This window comes from Ctenopharyngodon idella, chromosome 1 (assembly GCF_019924925.1).
Source record: "Ctenopharyngodon idella isolate HZGC_01 chromosome 1, HZGC01, whole genome shotgun sequence".
Lineage (NCBI taxonomy): Eukaryota > Metazoa > Chordata > Actinopteri > Cypriniformes > Xenocyprididae > Ctenopharyngodon > Ctenopharyngodon idella.
The window spans coordinates 27648658-27667976 of record NC_067220.1 but is presented as its reverse complement, the minus strand read 5'-3'; the positions used below and the strand labels follow the sequence as shown (position 1 = coordinate 27667976).

At 36.2% G+C, this 19319-nt stretch overlaps 1 protein-coding gene across 5 annotated transcripts; it reads right to left on the bottom strand.

The window, feature by feature from the left end:
* Positions 1–517: 517 nt before the first annotated feature.
* On the bottom strand, positions 518–18496 carry wbp1lb (WW domain binding protein 1-like b). Of its 5 annotated transcripts, none has more exons than XM_051895275.1 (4): positions 18147–18496; positions 11450–11549; positions 10178–10339; positions 518–3360 (listed from the first exon to the last, which is right to left on the bottom strand). In XM_051895275.1, the coding sequence occupies exons 1-4, from the start codon at positions 18204–18206 to the stop codon at positions 2666–2668; spliced, it is 1017 nt and encodes a 338-aa protein (XP_051751235.1). In that variant the 5' UTR covers positions 18207–18496; the 3' UTR covers positions 518–2665. The 5 variants fall into 5 exon arrangements, with proteins under 5 accessions (XP_051751235.1, XP_051751226.1, XP_051751244.1 ...); XM_051895266.1 differs by having other exon boundaries at positions 11450–11552; positions 18147–18494; XM_051895284.1 differs by lacking the exon at positions 18147–18496 and adding an exon at positions 12212–12256 and having other exon boundaries at positions 11450–11552.
* Between the last annotated feature and the right edge of the window lie 823 nt (positions 18497–19319).

Sequence of the window (19319 nt, the reverse complement as noted above, 5' to 3'; positions counted from 1 at the left end):
TAGTTTTGTTTAAAGATGTCTTATTTATCAGTTTATAGCCATCTGAACACTATTGCAGCTTTGATTCTTGTACATTGTCATATTTTGCAATGAAACATGCACACAACTGTGCCTTTATTTCTCATATTTTGTCATAATGTCGTTATTGAGATATCACAATTGCAGCAAGTTGCAAAACCATAATTGTTAATGTCAGGGGTTTTCAATCTTTAGATGCCACTGACCCCCAAATATGATCATCCTCATGTAAGGGAACCCCATCCTAAAATTTAAAAGGCATATTATATGTATAAAGGCCCAATGTATACAGGTATTTATTTAATCACTTTTTATTTTAATAAAATGTATTTTATTATTATTTAAAAATGCCATGATTGTTCTCGAAGAGCGCTCTCTACAGGTCATGCACATTATTATTTCATGATAGGTATCTGGTCCTGGAACTGAGGATTTTCCCCACTGTTTTTCTCCCTACAGCTAATATCAACAGGACACAATGGAAAAACACTGACACATGTTGTGTTGATTTGAGTTTAATGGACAGTGTCATGATTAGGTTTTTTGCATAACAAAAGATAAACAGATACAAAAAGAACTGCGCCAGAACTCATATCATTAGATGATTGCAATGTTAGACAAAAGAACTGTAGGCTGTACATGACATCATATTGGAAGTCTAACGTGAGATGCGCGCGATGCATCAGAGCGAGCATCTATAACTTTCTGAAAATCAGCAGCTTATTAATATATCAGAGAAAGAGACTGATTGATTGATTGATATGTATTCATCTCCAAGCATAGCTCTAACATTAGATTGTCATCACAGAGACACAGTAAGAGCAGCACATCTCTTTACCACAAACATTCATTAGGGCAGTGAAATAAATTAGAGTTTTAAGAGAGTGCTTCAGTGGTCATGGAAAAACTTGAAACTGAAGCTATGGTGCAGAAATACAAAAATAAATCATTTTATAATCACATATGTATGGCTCATTAGTTTGCATATGAACAGAAAAATCAAGGCACTTTGAATGGTTACCAAAGTACATGATGTGAAAATTAAAAGGCACAGATTTTGAGCTTTCATGAGGAAAAGCATTTACATAAAAATATATATATATATTCTATTAGGCTAATGTCCAAGATGATACTGGACAATTGGCAAGAGTGGTTGTAACAGAGTGCAAAAAGAATTAAGAGGCAATTCATGTTACACCATACAGCCTTATCATATCTGTACCCATATGTGTCATTTAGCATCAATCTCATCAAGACACATTTTACAAATATAATTATTTATATTATCATTTTAAAAATATCAAAACATTTCTGTCTTTGGAGTTCACTTAAAAATGTTTCAGTGAGAAAATAGTTTATTTTACTTTGCAGCTTACATCAATGGATTAAGCACCTATAAGAACTGACTTTCAACTGACTTCCACTCCCTTTGGCAAGGCTTTTATCCCTACAGGTTCAAAGGAACATACATCATGTAGTGCTCGTATGCAATCAGTTAGTAATAATGCAACACTTTCAAGCTCCAAGTTAATGCTAATATTTGTCCCATGTCATCTGTATAGCCTACGTTGGCTATGAAAACTTATATTTATGAATCAAACTTGTTCTGAATACACATTAAATCAGAGCTTACAGCAGCAAAAACAAAAGAAAGACAATATAAACAGACGAAATGTGAATTAAGACTGTTGGTATGTAAATACTTTGTATTTAAAATTAATTATCATGAATATGATTCATTCAGAAGAATGTGATTGTGCAAAACAAAAACGTAATAAACAGCATTAATATTTGTCCCATTACATTAGGGGAAAGTCGACAGGGATTTGTGGCCTTAAAAGCACGTCTTTTTTTTTTTTTTTTTTGGTGTCCTGTCAGTTTTTACATTTCTCTCTGACTGTCCTGAAACACTGATAGTTCAGCACACCAGTGTTTACGTATTTAGCGTCTCAATCCTACTAACTACAAAGTTAAGACACGGTCACATTAGCAAAATTTCAGCTAAAGTTCACTGGCAAAAAAAAGCTCCGTTGGCAATAGTGTAGCGATGTACAAAGCACAGCAAACACAGAAGAAACTTTAAAACCAAGCAGCTTTCTGCTGGGAATCACAGCAAATTCACGCGTCCGCCTTGAATAAAAGCAGAATCTGTTGTGGGGAACTTTTTCGTCCTTACGCAAAACTTCTGATCACACAGATTGCTATTGAAATGAAATTTCACAGAGCAACTGTAAATGTGACCGCATCTTTACATGGTGGATGTGTCTTATGGTGCCTACAAGTCATGTCTGAAAGATCGTATTTACGATCATGAAGTTTCGAACACACTGCCATAGTCATTACGACTTCTCAGTTCGTAAATACGAACCTCACAGGAGGACTTAAACGCGCCATTAAAGCAGCACATATGGTACATCACCCCATGGAGGTGTAGAGCCCATCCTTGTACACATTTGGGCTTTCAACTGCATAAATAGATGCTCTGTACATAAAACAAAGATGTGGAGAACATCTAAATGTTTCCATCACATACTTCCATCAGTATGCTCCTCCACTGCATACTGCAGCTTCCCTACATATCAGTTATCCTCTCACGTTTTCTTTCACCAACTCACTCTTTTTTACTGGTCAGGTTATGTATTCAGCTTTAAGATTCTGTGCTGCTACCCTCTTGTTCATTAATAGTATGCAAGTAGAGGCAAACCGGATGAGGTTGAGATTGGGCCAGTGGTGATGCTCCACACTCCACTCTGTTTTCTGGGGATAGCAGTCCCTGATTTTCCTCTCTGAAGGAATTGAGGCCACATTCCTCACAGAAGTCCTCAGAGTCCTCTTGGTCCTCCTCACTCAAAAGCCCCTCGAATTCTTTGGGTTCATGGTTTTTCAAGCCTCGCCCACATACACACACCTCAATCCCGGAGTCCCCTGTAAATCTGCGGTGCCTTCCCAGAATCCTCGCTTTCTCGTCAGGCATTGCCACATTGCTGAGCATCTCCTTCCTGCACTCGTTCTGTTTGTCCGTGCTGGGAGGCTGCTCTAAGGGCAGGGCACTCTCTGTGGACCTGCTTCGCTCTAACTCTATCTCGCTCTTGCTGTTGTCTTTCTGGTGGTACCCGTTAGAGGTATGGATCTCTTCTAGGCTGGGTCTGGAACAGAGCGTGTCAGATACAGGGGGCACTGGAGTGATCTGTCTGGGTGGGCATTGCACATCTTGTTGGTCAGTGGTTAGGGGGCTGGTGTAGACTGGAGGTCCGGTGTTTAAGGCACTATATGGGGGAGGGGGCGTAGCAGGCCGATGCACTACCTCCTCATATTCTGGAAGAAGATAGTTGGGTAGGAATCCTGAAAGAGAAAGAATGGCAAGAAAATGTCTGAGAACATCTGTGAGAATTGAAGCATTCAAAATTCAGTTGAAGAACTAGTTTTAACCATTTTAAAGGGATAGTTCACCCAAAAACACAGTCATTCTCTCATCCTCATGTTATTCCAAATCTGTATGACTTTCTAATGGAAGGATATTTCTGCCATTCAGACTTGGTATTACAATTTTGACATATCATAATCATGACACAGTTCGACTTATGTTATGATCTGATCCTGATTTTTAAAGATTTTTTTTATTTTTTATATAGCCTCTACTTTTTGTCATAATTTTGTCAATCGCATTATCACTTAGTATGTCATACTTTTGTCTTTTTAAATTATAATTTGTACTTGCCATTTTTTTTCTTATATATATATATATATCTCATAATGACATAGTACGTCAGTTTTGATTAGGGATGTGCCTGAAGCCGAATACCTCATTCAGGGTGTACTCACACTAGGCACTCTGAACCGTGCCCGAGCGCGTTTGACCCCCGAAGCCCGGTTCGTTTGACAAGTGTGATCGCTCCGTTCTGTGCTATCTGTGCTATCTCCGTTCGTTTAGCCGTCCCTGGACCGCTTGAAAGAGGTGGGCCAGAGCGCGGTTCAGTTGGGCTCGAGCACGGTTCGCATGTAGTGTGAGCGCTAACCGTGCCAGAGCACGGAAAAGTTACTACTACTACGTGGACAATCGCGTTCGGGCTCGGTTCAAGGCAACCGTGCCTAGTGTGAGTGCACCATCAGAAAGGCATGGATAATGGCTTCAAACGAATTCTACCCAGTAATAGGAAAAATTTTGGCGGCCCAATTCACTCCTCATGTTTGCAGGATAACAGGTGAGCCAGGGGATAGCATAGCATTATATTATACATAAACCTATAAAATCACTACGCAATGAGTGTGTGAAGTGAATGAAATGAGCAGAGTGACTGCAAATGTAATAGCCGTATTTTATTTAACATTTAGTACTTTTTAATTAGAAGACACTTCAATAAATTTTAATAATTATAATAAAAAATATTTTATGAGCTATACATGCCATATTTTTTTTAAATGAAAACTATGAAGGGAACAGAATTACATTTAAAATGAGTCTCATGTAATTTCACAAACTTCTGATTTAAGCCCCACCCACTTCCAGATTTTTCAGAATATAAATAATTTGGAGATTGTTACAGATACTGATACAGATATTGGCTCCGCTGCACACCCCTAGTTTTGACTGTCACAATTTCGACTTTGTTATTATCTGATTCTGATTTTTTAAATAATTTTTTCTTATGTGGCGGAAATGGGCTTCACATTATCACTTAGTATGTCATAAATTTGGCTCTCATAATTATGACATAGTATGTCCATTATCTTATAATTATGACTTACACCATGTCTACACTGGATGCAAGCAGGCCGACGTGACACAACAATAGACATTATAATCAGTGATGCTGTCTACGCTGGATGTGATGCCCCGACAGTAAACTGATGCTTTCTGTATTTCTAATGTACTCCAAGCATTTTAATTATTTCTGACATGAAGAACAACTGGATTTGCCCTTGTTTTGTAGTTGTCCTAATTCTGATTTACCAAAGCATGATTTCTTTTGTGGCAGAAATGGCCTTCCATACTTTCTACCTTATGCAGAACACACACACACACACACAAAAAAAAGAGATGTTTTGTTTTTGTTCATTCAGAATTACTTTTTGTGTGAACTGTCCTTTTAACAAGACGATGTATAGCACACAATATTTTTGAACATGTACTATTTTTAACAGGCAGTGTTAATCCATAATGATCATACACAAAATAGCAAGTCTATCAGCTTATTACATCAACAATCAGCATTTTTTTTTTTTTTCAGATTTTGTGCGCTGTCCTTGATCCATGATCAATGAAAACAGACTGCACCTTATCACAGATTATTCAACTTTGTGCTTCTAACATGAAATCAAGTATTAGAGGAGACCAGGGCAATTGTTACATTAAACATTTCAGTTCTATCTCTCTGTTTTGGTTAAAGGTTAAAATAAATGGCTGACTGAAGATTTCATCATGACTGTGAATACTAATAATTATAAAATACAAGCAGTCTAACTTTAAAGTGCCCTTATTATGGATTTTTGAAAATTACCTTTCATGCAGTGTGTAATGTAGCTGTATGTGAATATAAACAGACCGCAAAGTTGTAAAGCTGATAGTGCATCATAAATAAAGTTATTGTCTCTCAAAAGAAAGAGTCGACTCTGAACCACTTAAACGAGTCTTTTTAAGTTTGAATCCCATTTCGCAGGTCACAAGTTAACACATTTGCCTAATGCCTGGCTATGTTCTGTGTGGACATCCCCCAAGAACCTGAACAACCCCCTGGTGAAGATCAGACCAACGGCCAAGGAGGAGTTTGAAAATTAGTTTAAGAAAATCCGAAATGACTGACAAATTTTATAGGTGGAAATAAAATCTGAGATATGCTGTACATTTTGGCTTGGCTCAAGGATTTAAGGGAGAAAAAAAATTGTTTGTAGCCCTTAGGTTTCCAAATTTATGATCCACAACACAAATTATTATTATAGCGACACCTAATGTCAGACAGGTGTGTCTGTGCACTTTTGGTGCTTGGACCCCTTATAATAAAAAGCTATAAAATGATAAGGTACATAACTTTGAACAATAACAAATGATGTTGTTATCGTCATGTGACGTGCTCTCAATACAGGTCTTTTGTTTTAACCTGTCTGGGCAGATTAGATTAAAACTATAGCTCACATCGTACTCTGACTCCCTAAAGTGTGTGTTTTAAATGACATCTATATTTATTCATTTGGTAGATGCATTAACAAGAAGAAGAAATGTTTTTTTGAGCACCTAAGCATATGAGGATGATTTCTGAAAGTTCATTTGACACTACAAACTGGAGTAATGGCTGCTGAAAATTCAGCTTTGCTGTAACAGGAATAAATTACATTTTAAAATATATATATATATATATATATATATATTTTTTTTTTTTTTTTTTTTTAATTTTTTTTTTTTTTTTTTGATCAATGCTTACTGGTGAGCATAAGAGGCTTCTTTCAAAAACATTTTTAAAAAAAATTGTACCAACCCCAAACTTTTGAATGTTAGTGTATATACATCTTTGTGTATCTAATACAAGTGGTCTAATCTAATTTTAGTGGTTGTCATACAAATATTATTGTGCACTTTTGTGCTCTAGTTGTTGTGTGCCCGTGTTTTGATCACAACCAGTTCAATGAATGACGAGAATATTCACTAAGAACAGTAATACTGACATTACTCATTATACTAATCATGATAATAGTTGCCCACACAGTTTGTCCTTAAAGCAATTTCAGTTTGCTTAATGTAAAAATAGGACTATTTACTATAAGACTATTGTAAGACTAATTGTACTATTCTAAAAATAATACTATTGTGACTAGGCGGTACTGGGAAAAAAAAAAAAATAAAAGAGAAAATAGTTCAGCCTGCTCTACTAGCTGAGCTAATGGGCAAAATAAATAAGTTTGAGCTAAGAAAAAAAGTTAAAATTTTGTTGCTTGTTTGACATTATTGAAATGCTATCTTAAACAATTTTATGAGATTTGGAGAAGAGCAGCTGTATTTGCATGCCTATTGCCTACATAGAAATGAATTGCAGGGGACATGTCCGACACGTGAACTGACATGCTGTAAAAAGGGACTTTGATCAAACCTTGCATGCCATTGTGTGAAAAAAAAAAAAGCTCAAACTAAATGTTTGATAACACCATCTTTCACACGTGCTCTTACTGAGGGTACACAAACAAAAGGCAGCAGGTGTTGAGTAGGTGGTGTAGGTGTATGAGAATCTTCTCATCTTTCAGAAAATCCAAGTCAAGAGTCAAGACCATTCTGGGCTGAAACTGAAACCAAAAATTCTGGATGCATTTGGCCGAAAACCAAAACAGAAAATGCTTTTTATTTTACTTATATATTTATTTTGTATAATTGTATTAATATTAGACGTTTTAATGAAATTGAATAATTTTAATTATACTGAATTTAAAAAAAATACAATAAAATAAAATAACCACACTTTTAATGAAAGTAACTAAAATTGGACAGAAAAAAAATATATTAATATTAAATATCAATACATCAGTTTTATTTTTTGACCAATTATCCAAATAATATATACAGTAGACCTACAAAGCTATTATCAGAGCATGTGAGCAGAGAAGCAGGGAGCGGATTAGTGAACGAGAGGGTAGCGTCATTTTAGCAGCATTGCCCAGCACGGCTATATCACACCATGTTACAGCACAGTAGGGCTGTTGCAAACAGAAACTACTACATAGAAATTTCATGTTGGTGTGTTATTTGAGCGGACTTTGCTTTTCCAATGAGCACGAACGGAACATGAGTGGAGCGTAAGCATCTGAGTGGAGCGCACGTGCATAGAGCAGAATATTGCGCGGAGCATAGAGAGAGAGTGAAACCTAAGTGCTGAATACTGAGGGGCGGCATATATTCGATCTTTTTTTTTTTTCGGCCAAAAAACAATATAATTTGAAAGAAAATGATCCCATACTTATCCCTAGAAAAATCATTAATTACTCACCATCATGTCATTCCAAACCCGTAAGACATTTGTTCATCTTTAGAACACAAATGAAGAACTTTTTAGTGAAATCTGAGAGCTTTCTGTCCCTCTATTGACAGCCTACACAACTAACACTTTCAAGCCCTAGAAAGGTAGTAAAGACATCATTAAAATAATCCAGTGACTCCAGTGGTTTAACCTCAATTTTATGAAGTGATGCGAGTGCTTTGTTTGTGCAAAAAACAATTTACCACTTTATTTACAAAATATTAATCTTTGGAAATTAATATTTTTTGACAGCCCAGAATTGATTGTCAACAAATTCTAATCTACACAGGCAAAATATAGCAAATATTTTTTTTTTTTTTTTTTTTTTTTTTTTTTACACAGAGCATTAACATAAGAAAATGCATATTAAGGCACAATAGGTGATTCTCTACAGAAATATTTTTGTTATAATGGTTGAAAGTCTCTTCATATCCTGATAGAGATGTTAAAGGGTTAGTTCACCCAAAAATGAAAATAATGTCTTTTATTACTCACCCTCATGTCGTTCCACACCCATAAGACCTTCGTTCATCTTCAGAACACAAATTAAGATATTTTTGATGAAATCCGATGGCTCAGTGAGACCTCTATTGAGAGCAAAGCCACCGAACCTCTCAAGATCCATAAAGGTACTAAAAACGTATTTAAAACAGTTCATGTGAGTTCAGTGGTTCAACCTTAATATTATAAAGTGACGAGAATACTTTTTGTGCACCAAAAAAACTAACTTTTCAACAGTATCTCGTGATGGCCGATTTCAAAACACTGCTTCTGAGTTTTACGAATCTTTTGTTTTATTATATTAATGTAGAACCACTGAACTCACATGAACTGTTTTAAATACGTTTTTAGTCCCTTTCTGGATCTTGAGAGGTTCGGTGGCTTTGCTCTCAATAGAGGCCTCACTGAGCCATCGGATTTCATCAAAAATATCTTCATTTGTGTTCCGAAAATGAACGAAGATCTTACGGGTGTAGAACGACATGAGGGTGAGTAATAAATGACAGAATTTTCATTTTTGGGTGAACTAACCCATTAAATTGTCTAAATATATTTTTATAAATATATATTGTCTGTGGAAGGCGTAGAGACGTCCATCCAATTATTATGTTCGGTCCAAATTAAATAATACGATGTCCAGCCTGCCTGCCTGTCAACGTATGTTTTTACATACCCTCGCGCACCATTCGCACAAAGACATCATACGTCATCAGCGCGTTTCATGCTATGCAGAGATTATACAGACAGACCTCAGTCACGGAGCAGCGCAAACAAACAGCAGCCACCTTTTATAGTTCCTCCAAAACAACGAGCTTATCCTGCGTTCATGCCATAACTACCGTAATTAAGAGATGGCAACCCGTAACTTTCTAACCGGAGCTGCTCATAACCTCAGACTCGGAATTATGCCTTTCCATGTCAACAGTATCAACACCGAAATGATTCTGTAGAAGTCAGGTACAAACTCTCTAAGTTGTTTATGTTTATTATTATTGTAAATGTTATGTGCTTTGAGATATGAGGTAGTTTAATGCCGTCTCTTGTGACGCATTGTGTGCGCTATGTGTGTGTGTGTGTGTGCGCATGTGTGCGTGTTTTTGTGACATATCAGGATACAAATTTGTATAATGACATGGGTATGACATAGGTATTACAATGAGAGGGTGACTTATGAGGACATTACTCCCATGTTCCCATTTTTCCAAAAGGCTTATAAATCATACAGAATGAGTTTTTGTGAGAAAGTAAAAATGTGCACAGTTTCCTGTGATGGGTAGGTTTAGGGGTAGGGGTAGTGTAGGGTGATAGAAAATACGGTTTGTACAGTATAAAAACCATTAAGCCTATGGAATGCCCCCACAATTCACAAAAATTTTGTGTGTGTGTGTGTGTTTTGGAGGAGGCGTGGCTGTGGACAGCAATTTGCAGGGATGGTGCTTCAATGATGCTTTCAATGCTAGCAGGCTAACGTTAGCATTTCCTAGATCACTTACAACACCTTTAACTACAGAAACTTGTCCAATCTTAGAATATGTTAAATTTATTATTAAACATTCGATGTTTAAGTTTTAGAGTAATAAGTATTATTACTTTAATTTTTAAATTCCCTTATTTTTCTAGATTCTCTGTAAACAGAATGTATATAAGAGAGATGATATTACTGAAGTAGAAGGGGAGAGAGGTGTTGTTGTGAACCTCTCTGTAGGCAATGAGGTTGATTTCGTGCTGTCGTTGTTGCTGTTGCAGTCTGTGTTTTGTGCGACGGTGATGACACACACAGCAGCAGCTCAGGATGAAGATGATGGCCCATACCAGCCAGAACCCTGAACAAAAAACAAAACAAAACAAAAAAAAACACGGAATAATCTCAAACAGAAACAAAATAAAACATTTAAAGTATGCCTTTGTACTCTATACTGCTACTTAAAACCTGACTAATTCCTCTTAGACTAAAACCACAACTCATGCATAAATGGTCACACATAAGGATTTGTGAGACTCATGTCATTCTTACTCCACAGTTTGCAGAAGGTCGAGCATCTTAAGCATCTGAATTCTCTTCCTGTACAACAGCCTTTTCTCCTTATTTCAGCATATATTTTGTTAAGTTCCTCTAAACCTCTTAAGGCTTGGTCACATTTAGTCTTACACAGGCAAAATTCATTCATCTCAATGGGAATCGGCATGATCAGAAATTTCACCTGATGGCAGAAAAATATCGGTGAATTTCATGTAGGGTTGAAATTTAGTGAATGTTTGGAAGTTTTATTTCATCATCATTCTTGTATCACATGGTCCCTCTTTCTTCACCAAGGCTGCACAATGTATCATTTTACTTCGACATCATGATGCGCACATCCACGATAGTCACATCGCTGGATGTGCGATGTCAAGTATGGGATCATAGTTCTTAAGTGAACGTAAACAATTGAGAAATAAAACGGATGCGTATAGATCAGTGCATTAGATCTTAAAGTAACAGCAGCCTATAATCCTGCTGCCGTTTGTCATTAATGTTAATCAAACAAAAGAAAAAAGACAAAATTACTTTTGTAGCTTGAACAACGGTTAATTATATTTCATTTATACAGTACAGACTTTGCAGTGTTATTTTACATAATTCAAATTCTGTTAGACTTACCTGAAAAACAAAGCACTGTTTGTTCTATTGTATTTAACTATATGTTTATTTTTCATGCAGATTTACTCCCCTACAAAATCACCTGAATAATTTTAGAATAATTAATTCTTTCCAAATAGAACTATTCAACTGATCTGGTGAATTGTTTTCATATCGCAGAAAAACAAAATATCAGTTTTTTCCAACATCATGCAGCCCAATTCTTGACCATTCGATGGTAAATATGATCAAGCCTTTACGAATTCCTATGAAACATTGAGACCCCTGATATTAAACATGAAGATGTACTTACACCATAGTTCATAGTAGTAGCTACAGCACTGCGACTCTCCACAGCAGTGTCCAGTCTCACACACATAGCTTTTATTATTCACACCCTCACAGTGAAGTACCTGCTGGAAAAAAAAAGATGATACAAGATAAATGTCTTGTGGATTCAACATTTCTTGACAGCAAATCTTCTTGACCAAAAAAAATTCAGGAGAATTCTCTGAGAAAAGAACAGTTTTGGATATGGTAAGAAAATAGAAACGCTTTGGATATGGTATAGTAACTGTGATTTTTGGACTGAAATCATGGTAGTAACCTTATACCTATGGTTATCATTAAGCACCGTGTCTACATGTACCATGGTATAGAATTATACAATGTACCGTAATTATTCACTACTATTATATTTCCATCTTATACCATCACTGTACTATTTTACCAGCAAAATAATTTAAATTTAATCATCTGTGTGAAATAAAACAATAAACATGCTTTGTCAGGTTAAACCCTAAATCAAACAAACAAACATTTTTGCCAATGTACAACGAAATCTAACATTTGCGTAATCTTTTCAATCAACTTTCTTTCTCTTTCAGGAAATCCAGTTACACATTAAGAACCAGACAATATGTTACCCTCAATAAAAAAAACAAAGACTACATGTACTGTAGATCAGAACAAAATAAGCAGAAACCTTCAAAAGGTAGGCATAATAGGCATGTTTGTTCCGTTTCATGAATCAGTTAATGATTAAATAAGAAAGTTAAGTGATCAGGTTCTCTACCATTCTTGTCTCCTGATGTGGTACAGACATGCTACTCCAGAGCCCTTCAGCCTTGTGAAAGTTCTTTCAGTACAATAGTAGTGATACAGAAGAGAGGAACAGATGAGCACACACATACACGCACACTTCACTCAAACAGGGGACAGGGATTGGTCTACAGAAAATTCCAAGCAGTAGAGGAGTGTAAGGAGGTCTGCATTACAATGAGATGCTCCCTCAATATTATGGGAGTAGTGGACAGTACAAAACAAAACGAAGGGGTAACCAAAAAGATTGCCTAAACATTCTGTTCCCAATTCCATACACTGTTTTGTTCTGTTTCAGTTTGTTAGATCCTAAAAGTGTATCTAAAACAGAATTCTCTCACCTTTTTGCTGTTGAGCCTGCCTTACATTACCAAATAGAGTTAAAAATTCTATTTGATTTAATAAAAAAAAAAAATAGTTAATATGACTATAAAACACTACATATGGTTTTTATAGATATGAATTCCGTAGAATTTATGGTGAAACTACATTTAAATAATTCAAAATGATCTTCTACATGTACTTACATTAAAATCTTAGTTCATTATAATCTATAAAAGTATTTATAGTTAAAGTGTTTTACCTTTTTGTGGGTAACACTGGTTGATGAACATTGTTGTCATTGACGAATAAGGTTTTTAAAAGTGTAAAAAAAAAAAAAAAAAAAAACATAAATGGAGGTATAATTATTTTGAAGTTTTATTAAGTGTTAACAATGAGATTATGTGGTTTTTATTAATCAATTAACACTGCTTTTGTCATTTTTTTTTTTTACAAAGATGGACAAAATTTGTCACCAGAAAAGTCATTCAATTTAACCAAAATTTCGGTTTTACCGAATGACACTTTTGGTTATACCGAATGATGATATTTTCAAACAATTCTAACAGGCTCATATCTAGTTAGCTAGCTAGTTAGCTTGCTAGCTAGCTAACAAAAAGACAATCAGACATTTTTTTTTTTTTTTTTTTTAAATATTACAACATTTTCCAAGTTTTATAGCGGTTGTACTGAATGACCTGATATTTCAGGACATGCGTATGAGCAAGTGGAAACATGAATTTTTCAAATAGTTAAGAAAGAGTTAGTTAATTTTCTTCATGATCATGTGGTCCTTTGCAGGTGTCTGAATGATGTCACATCCTGTCACATGATATTGACCTGAAAGACTTGATCCAAAATGGTTCTTTTATATTGGTTACTCCGAAACATCAATGAAATTCATTTTTCCGGACATTCTTTCTCATAACAAAGCAACTACTTCTACACAATTTTAATAACATTTTGCACTATGTTGATATATGATGTTATAAAATCATGTCAGAATAAAAAATATATACATGTATTTCATTTGAAGATATTTTAATTACAAATGAAATGGCTGCACTGGCCTTTGGACAGTTAAACCGAATGGCCTTTTGACACTTCAAAATCTTTAAAATACATTTATATGTAGCAAAATATAATTAACACCATTTGGATTCAATAAAAGAGATCTAATTGTACTACCTTACATACTTTGGATGTCATATCTTTGTTTTTTTTTATTATTATTATTAAGGCCTTTGGACAAAAAAATGAATTGTCACATCACTGACCCACTTATAGAAATCACAATTTTGATAAGCTTTCACAGCATGTGCATGTGACCTATTTTTACATCTTGTATTATTATTGTTTATCAGTATAATCAGTACATTAGTAGATTTAAGCAGTTCATGTTCACGTTCAGGCTGTACAAGAACAAAATGTCTTCCCATAACACCTGAAACATTGTCACAAATTGTTTTTAACCACAGCTGCCAGTTTTACCTCACAGTTTACACAACACACACAGCCATTACCAAGCATAACGTCTGTGTCCACCATAAACGCGAGACCAGATTCAAGACCAAAGTCGACATAGAATTCCAGAAATGTCCCCATTCTGCTGAGCAGGTCAAGTGTAGCCCCATGACCCTGTGCCTTTCCCTTGAGAACATTCTTTTCAAGGACTGTCACAGAACTTTGAGTGCATCATTTATCACCAACCACAAATATCAGCAATTTACCAAAGCTGACTGCAACATGAGATTCTGGATATTATTAAACACACAGTGACCCAAAAAAGTATTTGGACACTTAAGCCACGCAAAATTAATGAATCACATTACACTGTGACTGAATACTAAATATCAAGCCATGTGGAATCTGCAAACAAATGACGCAAGATCTTTTCTCAGAACTAATTCTGCTTTTCTGACCCATTTTTGGATTTATACTCTCAACCAAATGGTGTCAAGGTCATTTTTTCACTTTATTTATAAAGCACTTTACAACTGAACAGCAAGCAATATCTTATTAGATGATTTTTAAAAATCTAGTCAATGTATGTCAGTTTTCCTCAAGTGTCCCAGCAGAGTAACCACAAGTGTTGTTCATCACAATAACTATGAACACAGACCCTGCATGCCAATGTGCATACTATCCACCCTATCCGCCCTAAATAGTATTGAATATTACTAATGTCACATACTATTCAGGATGGATAGTATGCACATTGAGACGCAGGCCAAGTTTGACTACAAGAGAGAAGTACATATATTGTTTAACCTTTTTTTCATTGCATTGCTTGAAAAATGTGCCGCCTTTCAAATCAATTTAACATGTATTTATGTGTGATTTTTAAATGTGTCCAAAATAATGTGGGTAACACGAAAGATGTATGAATTGAACACCTTGGCACACCTTGCGGAGACTGTCCGTATCCGGTTTCTGTGCCAGAAAACATTATATTAGAAAACTAATTAAGTTTAATAGGTTAAAACGAGAAGTTGCTGAAAGCTGAAGATGATGTTGGCCAGTCTAATAAGGATACTTGACTAGCTAACATTGTTTTCCACAGTCTTAGTGAGAAGTGGAGTATCAGCGACAGCATATGATACTAATACTGAGTCAGCTAAAACTCAAGAGACTTTTGGGCAAGCATGAGGTTTTAATTCTTATTACAAAAGCACTCCATATTACACAATATACCCCTAAGCAGAATTCTGTTTAACTTATAAGTGGTTAGTGTTGTTTATCTTCAGGTTATGTGGTCATCTGATGGAACTACAGATCTACTTCAGTACTTTGAGAGTGATTTACAGGTTTTGAGCCACTTTTTATGGCAAATGATTAAATGTCAATAGTCCATCAAGTTTCAAGGAACCAATAGCATAGCTTAACCAAAGCAATTCTATATGCTGACTAGGCCAATACAGTTATAAAAGGCATCATATACTGTATGTCCCCAACACTTTTTGGAATGGTCAATTTTGTTCTATCACTCAAAATAGCTTGTGTCAGAATGTGTGTAATACAGAGGAAACATCTTCAATTATAGAGAAAGAGTTTTTTTTTGTTGGAGTGTGTTACAACGTGCAAAAGCTCATACAGCAGCCAATCCATCACCTGCAATCTATTCCAGTGAAATCCCAAAACAAATGCAAACAAATATTTCCCTACTGCTGACATACAGATGCAACTTTGGTTTAGTAAAATAAATGTAGAAGATAAAAGGTAAAAGCTTTACCATTTAGGGCTCTAGACCCTGTTCACACTTGTAGTTCGGTTCTCTTTGTTCTTTTGGTCCGGACCAAAAAAGAAAATGATACATTTAATCCTGGTTCACTTAATGTGATAGTTCACCCAAAAATGAAAATTATCCCTTGATTTACTCACCCTCAAGCCATCCTAGGTGTTCTTTCAGACGAACACAATCATATTTAAAAATATCCTTAGTCCTTAGTTCCAAGGTTTATAATAGTTGTGAATGGGAGGCCATGTTTTAAAACAAAAACAAAATGCATCCATCCATAGTCAAAGTAATCCATACGGCTCCAGGGGGTTAATAAAGGCCTTTTGAAGCGAAGGGATGCATTTTTGTAAGAAAATTATCCATATTTAAAACTTTATAAATTCAAATAACTAGCTTCCGGTGGAGAACCGTACACAGAACGTGCAAGTCGACTTGCGCCAAATGAGTAACCTGCTGACGCCATGTATGACGCAGGATGTAGGAGTATCGTAAGCTTAGACGCCTCTCGCGGTTCAAACAAATAGGGCTGTGCAACAAACTCAAGCTCCTCCTTTCTTATATCAAAATCCTCCAACATTTTTCTTTAAAATTTCTCATTTTAGACTTCTAATTCATGACCGGTGTTTTGTTTTGCTCTCTCCTCTGCGCCTCTGCGTTCATCATTGCGTCATGCGTCGAGTCAAAGGATACTCTTCCGCCCAAATCGACTTATGCAGTATGTGTACGGTCATCCGCCGGAAGCTACTTATTTGAATTTATCAAGTTTTAAATATGGATATTTTCCCTTACAAAAACGCATCCCTTCACTTCAAAAGGCCTTTATTAACCCTCTGGAGCCGTATGGATTACTTTGATTATGAATGGATGGAATTTTTTTTTTTTTGTGGCCTCCTATTCACAACCATTATAAACCTTGGAGGACTAAGGATATTTTTAAATATATCTCCTATTGTGTTCATCTGAAAGGATGGCTTAAGGCTGAGTAAATCATGGGATAATTTTCATTTTTAGGTGAACTATCCAGTTAACGTTCACACTGTCATTTTGTAAGACTGAACCTAAAGATTTTTTTCTGGGTCGAACCGCACCAGAGTTTCGTTGAAAGTGGTCTCGGTCCGGTTAGGATGAACTGTATTAATATTCTGTTTAGCCTGCTACATATAAAATGTGAATCACATCACAACACGCAGAAAATTGCTTCAATATAATCATCATGAAAAAGTCCACTGTACAAACATATTTACTATATTGTGGATTTTAGCACATTTGCAAGTTATTTTATATTATGTATCCAGTCAGACTCAGGATCCTTTTTAGTAACCGGACAATAAAACAATATTCTTTTTTTTTCCCCCTCTCTCTTTTTTTTTATACAATACTGAAGCCATTTGGGGAAGATTTACACTAATTGTCTGATTTTTTTTTAATGCTGTAGATAACAGTTTAATGTCCATAAATTTACGTAGGACATGTTTTTGCACCTTGCAGCACTTCTTTACTGGATAAAAAGCCATTTGATGAGCCTGACGTGTATTTGAATAAATGGAGCACGATGCAAACAGTTTGCTGTAACAGAAAACACTAACCTGCATTGTACTAAGTTGTACTCTGATCAAAAAGATATGTACAGAGAGATCCCTCAAAGGCCAATCAGAACATTTCACTCAGCACATTTTAGTGATAAATTCACTTCTTTGAAGTACAGACAAGGACTATCTTTAACAGTGATGATAACAAAATCCATAGACCGTTGTAAAGGAGAAAGACATGATACGATACGTGTGCTAGACGTTGGTAGATTAATTAATGACTTCTTCAATCAAGTTACATTGTTCATACTGATTCATCTATATTGTCAACACAACTGGTCATTGACAGCAAGTGTATTCTAGTTCAAATCAGCTCATTTATTCTTAACGCCACTAGAAAAACTCGAAATCTGTGACAGTTGAATTGTTAGCCACTTCTAACACTGTAGACTTTTGTTTACTGAACTTAGTCTAAGGTCGTGTCTCAAAAACATAGGGAAGGTATCTACCTAGACAGCATTTTGGCTATCATGTTGTCCAAAATGGTGTCAAGTAAGCAGCCAACTTGGATTTGAGACACACTTCCGTGACTTGACGCAAGACTATTGGTTAGCATGCAAGACTTGTAATAAACAGATGTATCAGGTTGCAAAAGAAATAAAACGACGGTTGAACGCTAAGAACATAACATGCGCTACAAACTGAGGATTAAATGCAACTATGAGTCAACAAGTGGCAGAGCCTGCAGCGTGCAGTCAAATCCCAACAGTATACATAACCGACACAAACAACCGGCAAAGTTGAACAAGATTTTTTCTCACCTCATTGACAGTGGCCTCCGTGGGGTTGGCAGATCCAGCGATATATAAAAACAAGCCCATTTTAAACAGGCTGATAGAACATTACAATGTACCAGTGTTGACTTTGGTCACAGCGCAAGAGTTGCAAATGTGTACGAACGTATTGTTCGTTAATCGTATCGAGCCAGTAAAGGCTCTCGCTCATGCACCGCTGCCTTCGGCTGGTATTTGGACATGAGGGGAGGCACAGCAGTGGAGCAGCAGAAGCATGAGCTCCGTGCCACTGGTTGCCCCCAATTATTACACAAGCGACTCCCTGCGAACTGCAGTTCAGGCACAGCTGGGTGTGGCGCTTGCCATATCCTACGCCATGTGCGCAACGTGATGATGGGACAAATTGTGCTTCGCTCCGCCCACCGAGGGAGAGTCCAAAGTAGTACTGGAGATTTGATTCTTCACAGTCACTCGAATCATTTGACTCACTGAGTCGCTTATTGACCCTTAGGTTACATCGAAACGCCAATAGGTGGCGACACGCGAGCAGGGGCGCTATATGAACAGATTTAAAGGGGGTATTTAAGACAATTATCCGTCCTGCGTCGTTCAACTGCAGCCCTAATTTAACACAACTGAACTACAGTAATCAAGGTCTACAGGATTACTGATAAATTACTGGCAGTTGTGTTTGCATTACAAACTGCATGTGGCCCTTTAGGAATGGGGTTAGATGTATTCATTTTATTTGTCTAAGATTTAGCAGTTGTGGCCTAATGGTTAGAGTCAGACAACCCGAAGGTCTCGGGCAGGAAATGTAGGTGGGGTGAGTGAATGAACATCGCTCTCTTCCACTCTCATTACCCTTGAATTGCACTTGAATGGGTGGAATGCAAAGCACAAATTCCAAGTATGGGACAAACACACACACACACACACACACACACACACACACACACACACAATTTGTTCAAAAATAAATTGCAGGATGATTAAAAGTTTTTTTTTTTTTTTTAAATCATGTTAAAGGCACAATAAGTAAAATTTTTGAAGTAAAATATCCAAAAACCACTTGGCCAGTGTTATATATTTTGTTCAGTTGAGTACTTACAATATCCCAAATGTTTCCAATTATTTGTAAATCGTGAGAAAATCGCAATTTTAACCAAGGATACGGGACGTGGCCGGGAGTCGCCTGTC

Bases quoted from the DNA above. Each gene is read 5' to 3' on its own strand.
- wbp1lb (XM_051895254.1), bottom strand. From the start codon at position 11,515: ATGTGTGTGAGACTGGACACTGCTGTGGAGAGTCGCAGTGCTGTAGCT. The intron at 10,340-10,530 runs GTAAGAATGACA...TTTTTTGTTCAG, and splicing joins GACCTTCTGCAAACTGTGGA to GGTTCTGGCTGGTATGGGCC. The intron at 3,361-10,177 runs GTAATATCATCT...TTTCTCTTTCAG, and splicing joins CTCTCTCCCCTTCTACTTCA to GATTCCTACCCAACTATCTT.